The sequence below is a fragment of the Prunus mume genome, linkage group LG2, assembly GCF_029339155.1.
Source record: "Prunus mume cultivar Tortuosa linkage group LG2, ASM2933915v1, whole genome shotgun sequence".
In the NCBI taxonomy this organism is placed as follows: domain Eukaryota; kingdom Viridiplantae; phylum Streptophyta; class Magnoliopsida; order Rosales; family Rosaceae; genus Prunus; species Prunus mume.
Window position 1 is genome coordinate 7210110 of NC_142699.1, and position 13611 is coordinate 7223720.

At 37.6% G+C, this 13611-nt stretch overlaps 3 protein-coding genes and 2 non-coding genes across 12 annotated transcripts; 3 read left to right on the forward strand and 2 right to left on the reverse strand.

The window, feature by feature from the left end:
- Positions 1 to 182: 182 nt before the first annotated feature.
- LOC103319823 (uncharacterized) lies at positions 183 to 2858 on the forward strand. The gene is made up of 4 exons (XM_089046478.1): positions 183 to 292; positions 1919 to 1967; positions 2063 to 2209; positions 2352 to 2858. The coding sequence occupies exons 1-4, from the start codon at positions 198 to 200 to the stop codon at positions 2658 to 2660; spliced, it is 600 nt and encodes a 199-aa protein (XP_088902604.1). The 5' UTR covers positions 183 to 197; the 3' UTR covers positions 2661 to 2858.
- A 443-nt stretch (positions 2859 to 3301) lies between these two features.
- On the forward strand, positions 3302 to 8536 carry LOC103319822 (filament-like plant protein). 8 transcript variants are annotated; one of them, XM_089047122.1, is made up of 7 exons: positions 3302 to 3622; positions 4180 to 4243; positions 4350 to 4473; positions 4611 to 4768; positions 5877 to 6072; positions 6418 to 7829; positions 7952 to 8536. In XM_089047122.1, exons 4-7 carry the CDS (start codon positions 4661 to 4663, stop codon positions 8348 to 8350), a joined length of 2115 nt encoding a protein of 704 aa, XP_088903248.1. In that variant the 5' UTR covers positions 3302 to 3622; positions 4180 to 4243; positions 4350 to 4473; positions 4611 to 4660; the 3' UTR covers positions 8351 to 8536. The 8 variants fall into 8 exon arrangements, with proteins under 8 accessions (XP_088903248.1, XP_088903251.1, XP_008219637.2 ...); XM_089047125.1 differs by having other exon boundaries at positions 5880 to 6072; XM_089047123.1 differs by lacking the exon at positions 3302 to 3622 and adding an exon at positions 3649 to 3843.
- Positions 8537 to 10330: 1794 nt separating this feature from the next.
- On the reverse strand, positions 10331 to 10415 carry TRNAM-CAU (transfer RNA methionine (anticodon CAU)). Its single transcript is given in 2 exon segments — positions 10331 to 10366; positions 10378 to 10415. It is a non-coding gene; the product is annotated as a tRNA-Met (tRNA).
- Positions 10416 to 10643: 228 nt separating this feature from the next.
- TRNAQ-UUG (transfer RNA glutamine (anticodon UUG)) lies at positions 10644 to 10715 on the forward strand. The gene has a single exon. It is a non-coding gene; the product is annotated as a tRNA-Gln (tRNA).
- Positions 10716 to 10799: 84 nt separating this feature from the next.
- Positions 10800 to 13029, reverse strand: LOC103319821 (TRAM, LAG1 and CLN8 (TLC) lipid-sensing domain containing protein). The gene is made up of 3 exons (XM_008221414.2): positions 12635 to 13029; positions 11503 to 11780; positions 10800 to 11316 (listed from the first exon to the last, which is right to left on the reverse strand). The coding sequence occupies exons 1-3, from the start codon at positions 12879 to 12881 to the stop codon at positions 11005 to 11007; spliced, it is 837 nt and encodes a 278-aa protein (XP_008219636.1). The 5' UTR covers positions 12882 to 13029; the 3' UTR covers positions 10800 to 11004.
- Positions 13030 to 13611: the final 582 nt, after the last annotated feature.

Genomic DNA, 13611 nt, shown 5'->3' on the forward strand with positions numbered 1-13611 from the left:
CTTGGGCGGGCCTCTACTTGTAAGTTTTGTGTTTAATAAACGGACCGGACCGATCTCGTCCATCTGTGTAAGAGTTGGGTCTATTTAATTTTAAACCCGGTTGATAAAAAATAAAAAAAAATTAAACCCAACACGCATGAAATTCCCCTTTTACCCCTACAAACGAAAACCACAGAAGTTGGTCTTCGGAGCCGTTGATGACTTTCCATTTCCCCATTTCCCATTTCCCATTCCCCTTCGCGGCTAGAGGTTGGCGTTGCAGATATGCCGCGGCTGTCCACCCCTCAAATAAGTAAGTTTTTCCCTTTCGATTTGCGTAACTTCATTTCCTGTAATAAGTTTGGAATTTTGAGTTACATGACGATTTTCAATCAAATTCGCCAGCTTTTTCGTATTTGAAATCAAAATACCAATCAGTGTCAGATTTACTCTTTCAAAAGCGCAATTATGTTCCATGGCTTACTTCCAAAATTGTCTTTAGATGTTGTAGTTGTACCAAATAAGTAGAAAAGGTTCCGCTTCTCCTTCAAAAAGAGGGAAATAGAAATGTAGTTTCCCAGTTGGACTTGGATTTGGATTTGGTGCATTTTGGTCGGTTTGCTGCCTGTAAATAATAGGGTAGCTGCTTTGGTAATTCTAGATTGCAAAGTTTTGAATGAAAAGCAGGGGCTTTTAATCAGCCATTGGCTCCCTCCCTGCTTTTTTATTTACGCAGAATCAAATACAAGTGTGATTTTATCAACGTTGTTGTGAATGAAAAACACCAGCACCAGTTTTTAATCTGCAGTCTTGTCTTCTTTTCTTTCTTTTTTTGGTTTCACTGCTAGGGTCACTAGCTTAGATTACTTGTATTCACGAACCCAACTTTTTCGCCTTCTTCGTTTATTATAGATGATCGCTTCTTTTCATCTGTTTGATGGTTGGTTTTAGTAATAATCGGTTTGATCCACTTCCTGTAGCTTATTTGATTACATTGTAACATTTAAGAAGAGAGTAAATTAATAACAAGGGTGTTCCAACTTCGATGCCGAAAAGAAAGGCTGAGCATTCTGGATGGACATACAGGAAACGACAAAAGATTCCAATCAATTTGGGTGATAAGGAAGAGAATTATTCAGAGGAGGATCAGATCAGTCAGCTACCAGATGCCATTCTAATTAGCATTCTTTCCCTATTGGGTATTAGGGAAGCAGCAAGAACTTGTGTCCTCTCTAAGAGGTGGGTCTCTCTGTGGAAACAGATTACGTGTCTCAACTTCGATGATATAGATGCATTATCCAAACCACAGAAGAAAAGAAAACGAATGAAAACAACATCTAGTTACAGTTGGGTGAATCAAGTCTTGCAATTGCACCAGGGTCCATCCTTAGATGAATTCAAAATTCGTTCTTCCTCACTCGATTGCAGTCCTAGTAGTTCTGAAATTGACAATTGGATTGAATTTGCAATGTGGAGGAGAGTTAAAGGCCTTGAGATAGATTTGGAAGCAGGCAGACGGTCTCGTTTTTCTTCTCCCAGTTATACCTTTCCAGATAAGCCATTTAGAAGCCCTTTTGGTATTTCCTGCATCAAGTCCCTTAAACACCTCTCTTTGTCCTTTGTAAATATAACCGGCAAACTTGTTGAGCATTTTCTATCCTATTGTGAACTCCTTGAGCATCTCTCCGTTTCTTGCTCAGATCAATTAGTAAATTTTAAAGTTGCTGGTTCATCACTCCGGTTGAAGTTCCTACAAATAAGTGAGTGTACGTCTTTAGGATTAGTTGAGATTTGGGCTCCTAATCTCGTGTCATTTATTTATAAGGGAATGTTGGGTTTTTGTGACTGTATTCGTTTGAGGCATGCACCCTTGCTTGTTAATGTATCTCTTGCAGAAATGTACTAGGTCTATAATTGCACCTTTTCTTTCGGTTAAAAGTTGTATTCCTCAGCTGGTGACTCTCAACTTGCACATGAATCTGAATTCGGTCAGTATATGAAATAATTCAATATTTATTTATTTACATATATTATATATTTATATTTATTTTCCAAATTTTAACATTAACTTTTCATCTTTCAGAGAGGAGGGGTGTGGCTCCCAGAATTTCCAGAATTTACTTGTCTCAAGGACTTATCAATGAGTGTTATCGCAACTGATCGGCTAAGCCTCCTTGCTTTGACTAAACTGATAGAGCGGTCTCCTTTCTTGCATGGATTTACATTGAAGGTAAATTTATTTTCAGTATATCTTAAAATTTTAGTAGTTGGGAAGTTTATATAATGGTTTGAGAACTGTGGAAGTGTAATTGATTTATGTGGAATGAACTTTCCAAGGTAGATTGGTAAGCTTTTGTTATGTCCTTGTGCAGTTGAGATGGGTACGCGACTCGTGTCAGAGGAATATGCAGAAGGTTAATAAATGTCCTCATCAGTGCCTTAAGGTGGTGAAATTTTCTGGGTTCGTTGGGTCTGTTATCGATACTGAGCTTGCCATGTACTTCACTGAGAATGCCGTCGCGCTTGAAAAGTTTATCGTCGATCTCAAAAAGGTTGTCGTTGAAGAATCCACTCCATTGTCTGAATTTGTTACAACCCAGAAAAAAATGAGGGCAACAAGAAAGCGGGCCTTGCAGATTGGAGAAAAACTACCTCCAGGAGCTGAGTTAATTGTTTTGTGATTTCACTTGTTTTAGTCCTCTTTGCTACAGACTTTTTGCAGCATGTAATTTGCTACTATTTATTTCTGACATTTTCCGAAATAATGTTTGTGTGGTGAACAAGGATGACAGTTTGGTACTTGATTGATTTCTTGCAATATGTAGATTCTTGAATGAGTTGGAGTTGGAGACAAAATGAGAAAGGACATGTCATTTGCATGGTGTTGTTTTCCTTTTTCTATATGTATTTTGAAACCTGGACACTTACCTGCGTATTGTTGTACAGAATACAATAATTAATATCTTTTGTATGCAAAAAAATAATAAAATCTTACCTGCGTATTGTACAGAATACAATAATTAATATCTTTTGTATGCAAAAAAATAATAAAATCTTGATAATAAATAAGCATGAACTAAAACTTTAGAAAATGTTCAAAATCCAAAATTTATAAGGCTTCGCCAAATTTTCCAACCAAAAAAAAAAAAATTGAGCCTCGAATTTCCTCCATGGGATCATGAAATCAGCCTAGAAGAAGATGTCCACGTCAAGTTCGGCTTCATGCTAAAGATTCCTTCACTATGCCTGTGGCGCAGTGACCAATACAAACAATATAGAACAGTGCTGAAAAGCCGGTTGGCGACAAGAAAATAGGACCCAGCTTCTCTGCAATATAGAATATTGCAACAAATTAACTTCATTGCAATTAAAATATTATTTTCAAAAATAAAAAAACTGCTGCTGCTACATTTTCTACAAATAATCAATCGCGATTATGGGCGGGAATAAGGGTAGCTGGATTTCAAAATCCAGCCACAGAATAAACAAATGAGAGAAAACCATTTTCAATTTTGAATAAAAGAAAAGCTGAAAAAGTGGATTTTGAGGTTTCTGCGCACTCTCTCCATCTTCACAGCTTGATATCCACAAACAAGCACATGCTCGTCTCTTTTTTCTTTTATATTTCCGAGTACCCAAAAAGGTAAAGTAGAAAACAAGAAATAGAAACCCGCATTATCTGCTACTTTTAGTTGTTATCTGACATTCTACGGATTTTTTCAGTCTTATTTTATTGCTCCTCATTATTATGGTCTGTAATCTTAAGTCTCAAGTTTGAAGTTTGAAACCTACTTTCCATTTACTTCTTGTTATTACTGGGCTTCCATCTACTCTTTAGGTTGTTGGGGTCTCCTCCAGTCAAAGGTATTTGATCTGGGTTCTGCTCTTTTTAATCTTTCTTAGCTGAATTTTATATGCATCTGAATTCTGAGGGTTTCTGGGTAAGTGAGGAGGGTTCTGTGTCTTTTTGCATTGATGGGTTGCTGGTATGTGGGAGCTTTTGTGTTGGGTAATTTGGTTTCTTCCATTTCTTTTTGGGTATGTTCTGGTACAAGCACTGTTGTATTCATGCGAATTTTGTCTTTTGAAAGTGGATATTCTGCAACATTTCATCAATTTATCAATTGGGTAGTTTTGTTTTTGTGATTTAAAAAATGGGTCTTTGCTCTTTAGTGATTACACAACTTTATGGCATTTCAGAAGCACTTGATTGCGTTGGATGTGATGCTGGAGCTACAAATCCTTCCATCTTCGGAGCGAGCAAGTAAGTCTGTGTTTGGGTGTGTTATATATACTCTTATTCGTGCTCTTGAGCTATGCGGAGATCCATTTTGATTCTTATAATGTCGTAATATTTGTTGTTGGGGTAGATGGTTTTGGAGTGGATTTGAAGCAAAGCTGAGAGAATGATAAGCGAAGTCTTCTTTCTGTTTAAATGCTTGCGATTTGCTGGAAAGACATGGCTTTCTGTTTTTAAAAGGCTCGGCTATATTGGTTGGAGTTCCACTTTCCAGCAACAACCAATAAATTAGATATCTATTTATGCTTACTTCTTTTGTTTCCTGCAACTTTGAAGAGGATTTGTGGTGGGTTTTTGATGACTTGTCTGTAAAATTGTGATGTGTGTACAGATAAACATTCTGTGAAGTGCTAGTTGGGAAGTTGGACAATAGAACATTAGATGGATCGCAAGTGGTTGTGGAAAAAGAAGTCTTCTGAGAAGAGCTCTGGAGAAACTGACAGTTCAGGTTCAGTATCTTCACACTCTGAGAGGTACTCTGATGAACAGGTTGGTAGCTGAACCCTGACCACCACAAAATTTGAGTTAAATCTTACACAAATTGTTCTCTGGGCAGTTAACTAAGTCATTTACCTAGAATGCTCTGCATTCACTTAAACTGATTTCCTCCCTATCTTTTTTTTTTTTTTTGGATTCCTTCGTTTCCGGTAAATTTTCATCTTTTGCATGGAATTTTGGAAATTTGACATTATACTTTCGTTTGCTATTACCACATATTTAGCCATCAAGGCATCAATCTTCCACATAAGGCAGTGCTTCAGTGATGAATCTTTATGTCCTTCAAAAGTTGAAAATTGCTTTTCAGTGGATGGTTACTCTTCTGTACATTTCTTTGTTGTCTGGAATAGACTGTCTATGACATGAGGACGCAGATCAAGTACTCCTCTTGCACATGTTGATTGATTTCCCGTCCTACATCTGTTTCTCATTTTGTAACATAACTTAATTTCCTAAAACATACGTGAGATGCGTCTATTTTGATTAATTGCCTAGAATGAGTAAGTGTTTTAATTAACTACAAGATCAGATTTGGCTATGTTGATTTGAAATTTGTGTTTGGCATTCCTTATAGCTTTGCATTAGGAATTCATGTCTGCTTATGCAACCAAACGATTAAGTAGCATTTCCTGTTTGGGATACCCCTTCTCTGTTATCTTCTCTCCTGTTTCTTTAGTGTCTTCCTTGTCTTGATATGGTATCGACGTCATGGCTTAGCTCAAGTGGCGGAGACTTGATGTCAAATGAGTTTTATTGGTACTCAGAGGACACCCTACAGACACAGGCCCCTCAAAACTATATAATTACTGGTATTTGAGGACATCTTACACACTCAAAAGAGAAACAAAGGGTATCTTGTAGTGTGGCTGTGTGCATGCATGCATAACAACAGCCACTTTGATTTAACCATTTATAAGATTTTAAGTTTTCATAATGTTTCGTATCACTCTAGATATTAAACAAATACTATTTCCTCTCCTCTTCTTAAGATACCTTCGGGTGAATTTGCAAGCGCCTCTATTAGGTGTTGTTCATTTAATCTGAACTATGATTTTATGCGTGTTTAACTTGAGTATTATTTCTTATGTTATCATTGTAGCAGGAAGCACTTAAGGCATCTCCTAATCATGACACTCAATCACCCGAAGTCACATCAAAAGCTGCATCCAATGCTGAAGATGTTAATGATAGTGTGAAGAGTCTAACAGAGAGATTATCAGCTGCTCTTGTGAATGTTAGTGCCAAAGAAGACTTGGTGAAGCAGCATGCCAAAGTTGCTGAAGAAGCTGTTGCAGGTAATAGCGTGTAGCAATATTTTGACATATAACATACCAACTCTGCTAATTTGTTTTCAAATTTCTAAACATGAAGAACAGCTCTCTGAAACCCTTGTGTCTTGTCTCCTGTACAAGGAATGGTTTTGTCCACATAATGATGAGGATGAGATTTAAAGATTTGTGAAATTTCTAAGTGCAATGGTTTTGTACACATAATGTTTCCAAATTTAAGAGATAATGTGAAGTGGGACGTCTAGGATAATTTTAGCCAAATCTCAACCACAAATTCTATATTTCTAATGATTGTTATAATGTTGTCACCTTTTTATATATAAAAGCGATCTAGTTTTGATGTCAACGTAGGCTGGGAAAAGGCTGAAAATGAGGCGACCGTTTTTAAGCTAGAACTTGAAGCTACAATGCAGCAAAACTCAGCCCTGGAAGATCGGGTAAGCCATCTTGATGGGGCCCTCAAGGAATGTGTAAGGCAGCTTAGACAAGCAAGAGAGGAGCAGGAACAAGCCATACAGGAAGCTGTGGTGAAGAAAACCCGTGATTGGGAGTCTACCAAATTAAAGCTTGAAAGTCAAATTATTGAGCTCCAGAGAAAAGCGGAAGCTAATAGATCTGAAGTTTCTGCTTTTGTGGATCCTCATCTTTCTCATAAGCTTCAATCTTTGGAAAAAGAAAACTCAGCCCTTAAGCTTGAGCTACTGTCTCAAGCAGAGGAGTTGGAAATCAGGACAATTGAGAGGGACTTAAGTACTCAAGCAGCTGAAACAGCCAGTAAGCAACACTTGGAGAGTATAAGGAAGGTTGCAAAGCTTGAAGCTGAGTGCCGGAGGCTAAAAGCTTTGGGTTGCAAAATACCTTTAGTTCATGATCATAAATCCAGTGCTGCTTCCTCAATTTATGTGGAGTCTTGCATGGATAGTCAATCGGACAGTGGAGAACGGCTAAACATGATGGAGATAGATTCTCAAAAGATGAATGGCTCAGAGCCAAACAAGCGTGACCTGAATTTCTCTGACTCGTGGGCGTCAGCCCTGGTTGCTGAGCTTGATCAATTCAAGAATGAAAAGGCTGTTAACAGAAATTTGCCAGCCTCTTCTGTTGATATTGATCTCATGGATGATTTTCTTGAGATGGAACGACTTGCTTCATTGCCACATACTGAGGTTGGAACTAGTTGCCTAGAATCAGAAGCCATAATTAATCAGTCCAATAATGAAGAAAGTGCCTTGAGAGCTGAACTTGAAGCCATGAGTCTTCGGACAGCTGAATTAGAGGATAAGTTAGAAAATTTGGAAGTAGAGAAAGAAAAGTTGGAGGTAGAGAAAGCTGAACTTGCAGCTATGAGTCATCGAACAGCCGAACTAGAGCACAAGTTAGAAAAGTTGGAAGTAGAGAAAGAAAAGCTGGAAGTAGAGAAAGCTGAACTACAAACTGCTTTAGCCAAAAGTCAAGAATGTTTTGAGGCAGCAGAGTTTCAGCTAAAAGAAGCAGAAATGAAGTTGGAGGAGTTACAAAAGGAGCTAAACAGTGCAAGAGAATCAAAACAGACTATTGAGTCTCAGCTGATTAGCATGGAAGCAGAGGCGCGGACCATGTCTGCTAAGGTTAATTTCTTAGAAGCAGAGGTTCAAAGGGAGAGGACTTTATCAGCAGAAATTGCTGTCAAATGTCAAAGTTTAGAGGAAGAGCTATCAAGAAAAAATGAAGAAGTCAATCTTCAGAAAAATGCTTGCTCAAATGGTGAATTGAAGATAAAGCAGGTTGGTGATCAAAGACTGAAACCATCTACATTACATGTCTAAATTTTGATTATTCAAATCATTCATCAAGTTAAAACAAAAAAAATATAAAATTTAATGTGGTATTGCGACTAATTTTCCAGGAAGACCTAGCTGTAGCTGCTGGAAAGCTTGCCGAGTGTCAGAAGACAATAGCATCTCTTGGGAATCAACTGAAATCTCTAGCAACACTAGAAGATTTCCTGATTGACACTGCAAACATACCAGGGTTCTCTGCTGTTGCACCACAGATACCTAAAGCTGATGACCAGTGGAAGTTTCATTCCAATGTGACATTTTCACCTAAAAGAGATTCTGTGTCAAAACCAGCCGATGAGAGTTGTGGTCCTTCAGTAAATAGAAATGAGGATACTTCACCACCATCTTCATCTTCATCAACCTCATCTACTGTATTGTCAACTCATGTCAGTTCTGAGAAGAATCGAAACGGGTTCGCAAAGTTCTTCTCTCGAACTAAGAGTGGGATACGACTAGAAATTTAGCTAAGATTCATTCTTTAGAAGAGAAAAACAATAGGTATAATTGATTTCATGTGTTTGTATTACAGAGAATTTAGTGCTTCACTGTATTTTAAAGGTTGCTAATTAAATGCTGATTAATTGGCACATTTTGTTTTCAAATGAACAGTAATAGATCAAGCTCTGAATGTCCACAGATTTGCCCTAAAATGCTCTTCTTCCTGTTTCGGTACCACGCATTTTCTAAAATTGTTGGTGAAGTATATTTCTAAGGGAATTCCAATTTGGAATATCAGCTCTTTTCTTTTTGGGGAGCATACAAGTTTTGGAATACGCAGGAAGAACTGATGATTGAAGATTGTCGTAACTGGTTTGCCCCTTAACTAATAAACACAGGAAGAACTGCAAGCCAAGGATTGAAATATCGGCCGATACACCGATATATCGGCCGATATATCGATATTTTGAACTGTCGACACCGATATTGGGGGGTAAGGTCATATCTTCCCCGATATCGACGATATATCCCCGATAAGTGCAATATCCCGATATTTTGCCGATATTCCCGATATTTTCCGATAGCCATAACAAAACCCAAAAAAATTCAAAAGTTTTGAAGCAAATTGAAACTGAAAAGATTTTTTGGAGGTATATGTGCAGTGATTAGATATATGTGTGAAGGCTTTTGGCAATATTCAATTCAAAAGATGTTTTTATGCATGTTTTAGAGTATGCATCAAAAGAATATAGACTATGCATCAAAAGAATATAGACTATGCATCAAAAGAATATAGACCTAGTACTAACTCAAATGAATCTTATGATGGCTATGGTTATGTCATGTCTGATTATAGTGGAACTAGATATGGAGCTCAAGATGATGAAACAGATTATGGACCTACTAGTTGGGTTAATCATAACTATCCCGTATATGGGATGACAGTAGGGAGCTCAAGAGAGACATATGTGCACCATGTTCAAACATGGCTTACAAACTACTCGGGTTACATGACTTGGTATGATTATTGTACGAATCTAGATGGTTGTTCCACATTGTTTGAACCTCATAGGAGCTCTTCATTTATGTAGTTGGACACTCATCTAAATTGTAATCCAATGTTCAAATAAACTATGGATTTATGTATGGTTTATTCATTCTAATCAACTTTTTATTTTCAGACATTTCATTAACGCGTATTACATACCACTTATATTTCATCATATATATATATATATATATATATCTTATTATTAGTAAATTTTGAGTTTTATTTGTTCAATACATTCATTGACAATGTACATAACATCTATGAAAGTTTTACACCAAAATTATGTGTTTCAATGCCTATATCTGTCATTTTTGTTGATTTTTTCCCGATACCCAAAACGATAACGATATATCCCTCGAAATATCTGTAAATTGGAGGCCCGATATTATCTGCACGGCCGATATTTTAATCCTTGCTGCAAGCTATGTTGATTTTAAATGGCCTAAAAAGCTTATTTTGGCAACCGAAAAAAACAAAACAAAGCGTTGGAGTTGGGAGTTTTGGATCTGAAATGAAGAGAAGAATGCTATTTTATTATGTAAGAGCATCCACAATGGGGGGTGTATATGGGGGTGTTATGTTAAATATACACCCCGAGTTATCGGAATCGTCTCAATGAGTAGATATAAATGGATGTAAATATACATCACCACCATGAGGATGTAAAATAAAATGTATATTTACATCCATATTTATATCCCTTGCAGATAGACCCAAGAAAAGAAAAAAAAATGAAGAAAAGTCAACATAAAAGGTGAGACACACGGCTACACCACAGAATTTACACTCCTATTGGAGCAAAATATATTTACACCCACAGAGGTATAAAGGGATGTAAAAGTGACTTTATACCTCCGAATTTATATCCCTCCACTGTGGATGCTCTAAGAAAAAATAAACAAAGATAGAGGCGGAGAAAACTCCACACAGAAAATAGGTGGAAAAAGAAATATATTGGGGTGAGAGAGGCTCGAACTCTCGACCTCAGGATAACTCAGTAGCTATGAGACCTACGCGCTAGCCAACTGCGCCACCACCCCTCGTTGATTACTTATCGGACAAATAAAATATATAAAAGATTTACAATTAATTTCTAAACCCGTGACGGCTAAACCGTCGTCGACATTTGTCGGAGTGAATTTTGAACTACACTGATAGCATTGGAAAACGACAAATAATTGGCACACACGTGTGTAATATACTTCCCGTGCTATGAGGCACTAATGATTATGAATATATAAGATATGGTGCAGTATAATTGTCAAACGGGTTCTATGGTGTAGTGGTTAGCACTCTGGACTTTGAATCCAGCGACCTGGGTTCGACTCCCGGTAGGACCTCTTTTTTAAATTCCTACATTTTTTTAACCATGAAACAGAAATGGACACCTAAAAGCATGTAGAATTTTCTTAAGAAAGTAAATATCAAGGGAAACAAACCATGCCTTCATATACTCTCGCTCGCATAATTTACACTGTTGATTTCTCACATGAATAACTCAATTCTTTTCGTCAACAACCATTTATGTGCAAAATCAATGAAATAAACAACACAAACAAAATTCCGACCCAAAAAAAAAAACCAACACAAACGAAAAAGATCTGTAACTATTTTTTGGCCTTTACTTTGTCACTCATGATGACTATTAGTATTCTGAGGATTCCTCTCTCTCTTGAAAGCATGGAAGAGATCGATGCCAAGAAAGGCATTCAGAAAGTTCATTCCGAACATCCCAAACAATGCAAGTGGCAGCTCAATGCCCTTTCCGAATTTGGGAGCATCCCAGATGAGCTTGGCAGTGATGAGAAGGTGAGCTCCAGCCCTTGCTACAATGTAGGTTACTAGATTAAGAACCCATTCTGCCATTACAATTTTGCTCTTGGCATCACGAACACCTGCCATCCGCCGCACTTTCCTCACGTGCAGAAAGATAGAATGCAGCTGTCAACAGAAATAGAAATATCAGAATCAGTTTCATGTAGAATTCACATTAACAACAATTTAATGAAATACTGAACCGATCAGACTGACTGATCCAATTTTCTCAGCACTAGGAAATATTATCAGAAGAAGAAAAAGCAATTCACCAAGGGATAGGAAAGCTTTTAAGAAGATAGTACAACATACCTCACAAATGAGAGTGAGAATAAGGTAATTGATGGTCACATTCCGATACAAAGCAAGAGTAAAGCAAATGAGGAGTATCAGATGATGCATCAGGATGGAAGGGATCCAACCACTATATAATCCATAATGCAGCATATCCCACTGATCATATGCAAAGTAACCGCACGAAAAACACAAAGCTGGGTATGCCCATGGCCAAGTACCTCCAAACAACTGAGAGTGCTCAAACATGCCAATCGAACCATTTTTTAACCACTGATTAGCCAAAATAAATATCACTGCAGAGACAAACAAGATCGAAGTTGCATCCCTTAACTTTACATTGGAATCAACAATGAAAGATGTGCTCAAGAAAGTTATAAAAACAATTAAGAAAAAACAAGCAAGTTAAAATATACTTGGATATGTATGTCTAAGGGTAAGCACCTTGATCTTTGATCTTACATTTAAAGGTTTCACAAGTTACCTATCGAAAGTTATGATCTTCTTAAGTTTTGCTTATTCTATACATATGCTTCGTTTTGTCCATTTCCCAAGATTCTACTCTTTTGGACATAAATCAAGGATAACATTGTAGGTTAGACTTTATATCACCCTTTCATCATAGCCAATCCAATCAAAGAAATAATAGTACCCGAACCACCCTGAATGCCAAGATGAGAGAAATCTAGGCGCATGGGCAACCTTAATCCCACCACCCTAAACTCACCAACACACCTGGCTCTGCAATTTAGCATAAGATATCTTCATATCCTCCACTTCTACAAAGTACAGTACCCATTTTAGCTCGGACAGTCTATGTTGCATTGCATAAAGACCATGTCTTTCAGAATGAGAGAACCAGAAAATAAAAACACACACACAATGGGAATGCTGGAACCAACAAATGGGAGCATGAGCTTTCCCACCTGGTAAGCTATGTGGCAAATGTAATGATTATCATTTCAACAATGGAGTTGGTACTTAGAGAAAACAGTCCCCAACAAAGTTAAAGTGTTAATTTCAGTACAAAGATTCCATTTTTGTTAAACCTATCACTAAACTCTATGCACAGAAAAAGACCATGAAACATACTCAAAAAACCCCAAAAAATATTCCCAAGAAAAAAGAACAGCTTGAAAAGAAAACAAACCTGAAGAGGAGGTTATGGTGGAGTGGAGCAGAGAAACAGATGTGTTGACAAAGAGAGGGTCGCGGGAGACGAAAGCGCGAACAACCCAGTTGGCCAATTGGTAAAAGAAACAGCCAGCGACTATGGAGAGCAGCTGCGAGCGCCTGTGGAACAGAATTTCGAACAAAACGGAGACGAACCAGAGCACAAGTGTGGCTAAGAAGAAAGGCCCTGCCTTTTCTTCCTTTTGAGCTCTCGTTCTACTCATTTTACTTTGTTTCCCTTTCTTTCTTACTTTCTGTTTCTCTCTACAATAAATCCATACTAAAGGGGCGCAGAGGATGATGAGAGCGGTGGAGATATTTTTAGAGGGTTGTTCATCATGGTAAAAGCTGCGGCCTTGTTCATGGTGGATTTGATTCAATTCGTTAATTTGAAGTTATTTCTTGGTGGAAATTGAGTAGACTTTGACTGACTGTCTATCTGCGTGATTAGAGATTGCTTCCGTTACCCGCAATCATATCTTTGGGCCACTATAATAAAATAAAATAAACTTTGGGCAATGGGATGTCGGTTCAGATTTTTTGTTTTGTTTGTGTCCGTGTTAAATAAAAACCAGATATACAGGAAACAAGACCCCATGGGCAGATTGGTTTCCAGCCCAATAACAGAAAAACAATAGAATTCGTTGGAATTGGGCCGGCACTAAAAGCCCAAAATCCCTTTGAATGATGAAGACGAGTCATTTTATAGTGAGGGTCTTATATATGGCCCTTATGTGAGGTCATATCTCTTAATTGTTAAATCAGGCTAACCAATTTGATCCAACGATTAAAAGATAAGGCCTCATCTAAGGGTCATCTATAATACCCTCACTATAGAATTCTTACGATGAAGACCGGTTGCCAGTGCACCACCACACCAACGGTCGTACCACGATCATTGTCATTTGGCTTATCAATGGTCATTGAATACCCAAAATGGCAAATGGGGTTTGA

Excerpts from the sequence above, each read along its gene's own strand:
- LOC103319823 (XM_089046478.1), top strand. The coding sequence starts at position 198 with ATGACTTTCCATTTCCCCATTTCCCATTTCCCATTCCCCTTCGCGGCT. Across the intron at positions 1,968-2,062 it reads TGCACATGAATCTGAATTCG|AGAGGAGGGGTGTGGCTCCC; the intron begins GTCAGTATATGA and ends TTCATCTTTCAG. Across the intron at positions 2,210-2,351 it reads TGCATGGATTTACATTGAAG|TTGAGATGGGTACGCGACTC; the intron begins GTAAATTTATTT and ends GTCCTTGTGCAG.
- LOC103319821 (XM_008221414.2), bottom strand. The coding sequence starts at position 12,881 with ATGAGTAGAACGAGAGCTCAAAAGGAAGAAAAGGCAGGGCCTTTCTTC. Across the intron at positions 11,781-12,634 it reads CACCATAACCTCCTCTTCAG|TGATATTTATTTTGGCTAAT; the intron begins GTTTGTTTTCTT and ends TTGTCTCTGCAG. Across the intron at positions 11,317-11,502 it reads TTCTCACTCTCATTTGTGAG|CTGCATTCTATCTTTCTGCA; the intron begins GTATGTTGTACT and ends TTCTGTTGACAG.
- LOC103319822 (XM_089047122.1), top strand. The coding sequence starts at position 4,661 with ATGGATCGCAAGTGGTTGTGGAAAAAGAAGTCTTCTGAGAAGAGCTCT. Across the intron at positions 4,769-5,876 it reads AGAGGTACTCTGATGAACAG|CAGGAAGCACTTAAGGCATC; the intron begins GTTGGTAGCTGA and ends TTATCATTGTAG. Across the intron at positions 6,073-6,417 it reads TGCTGAAGAAGCTGTTGCAG|GCTGGGAAAAGGCTGAAAAT; the intron begins GTAATAGCGTGT and ends ATGTCAACGTAG.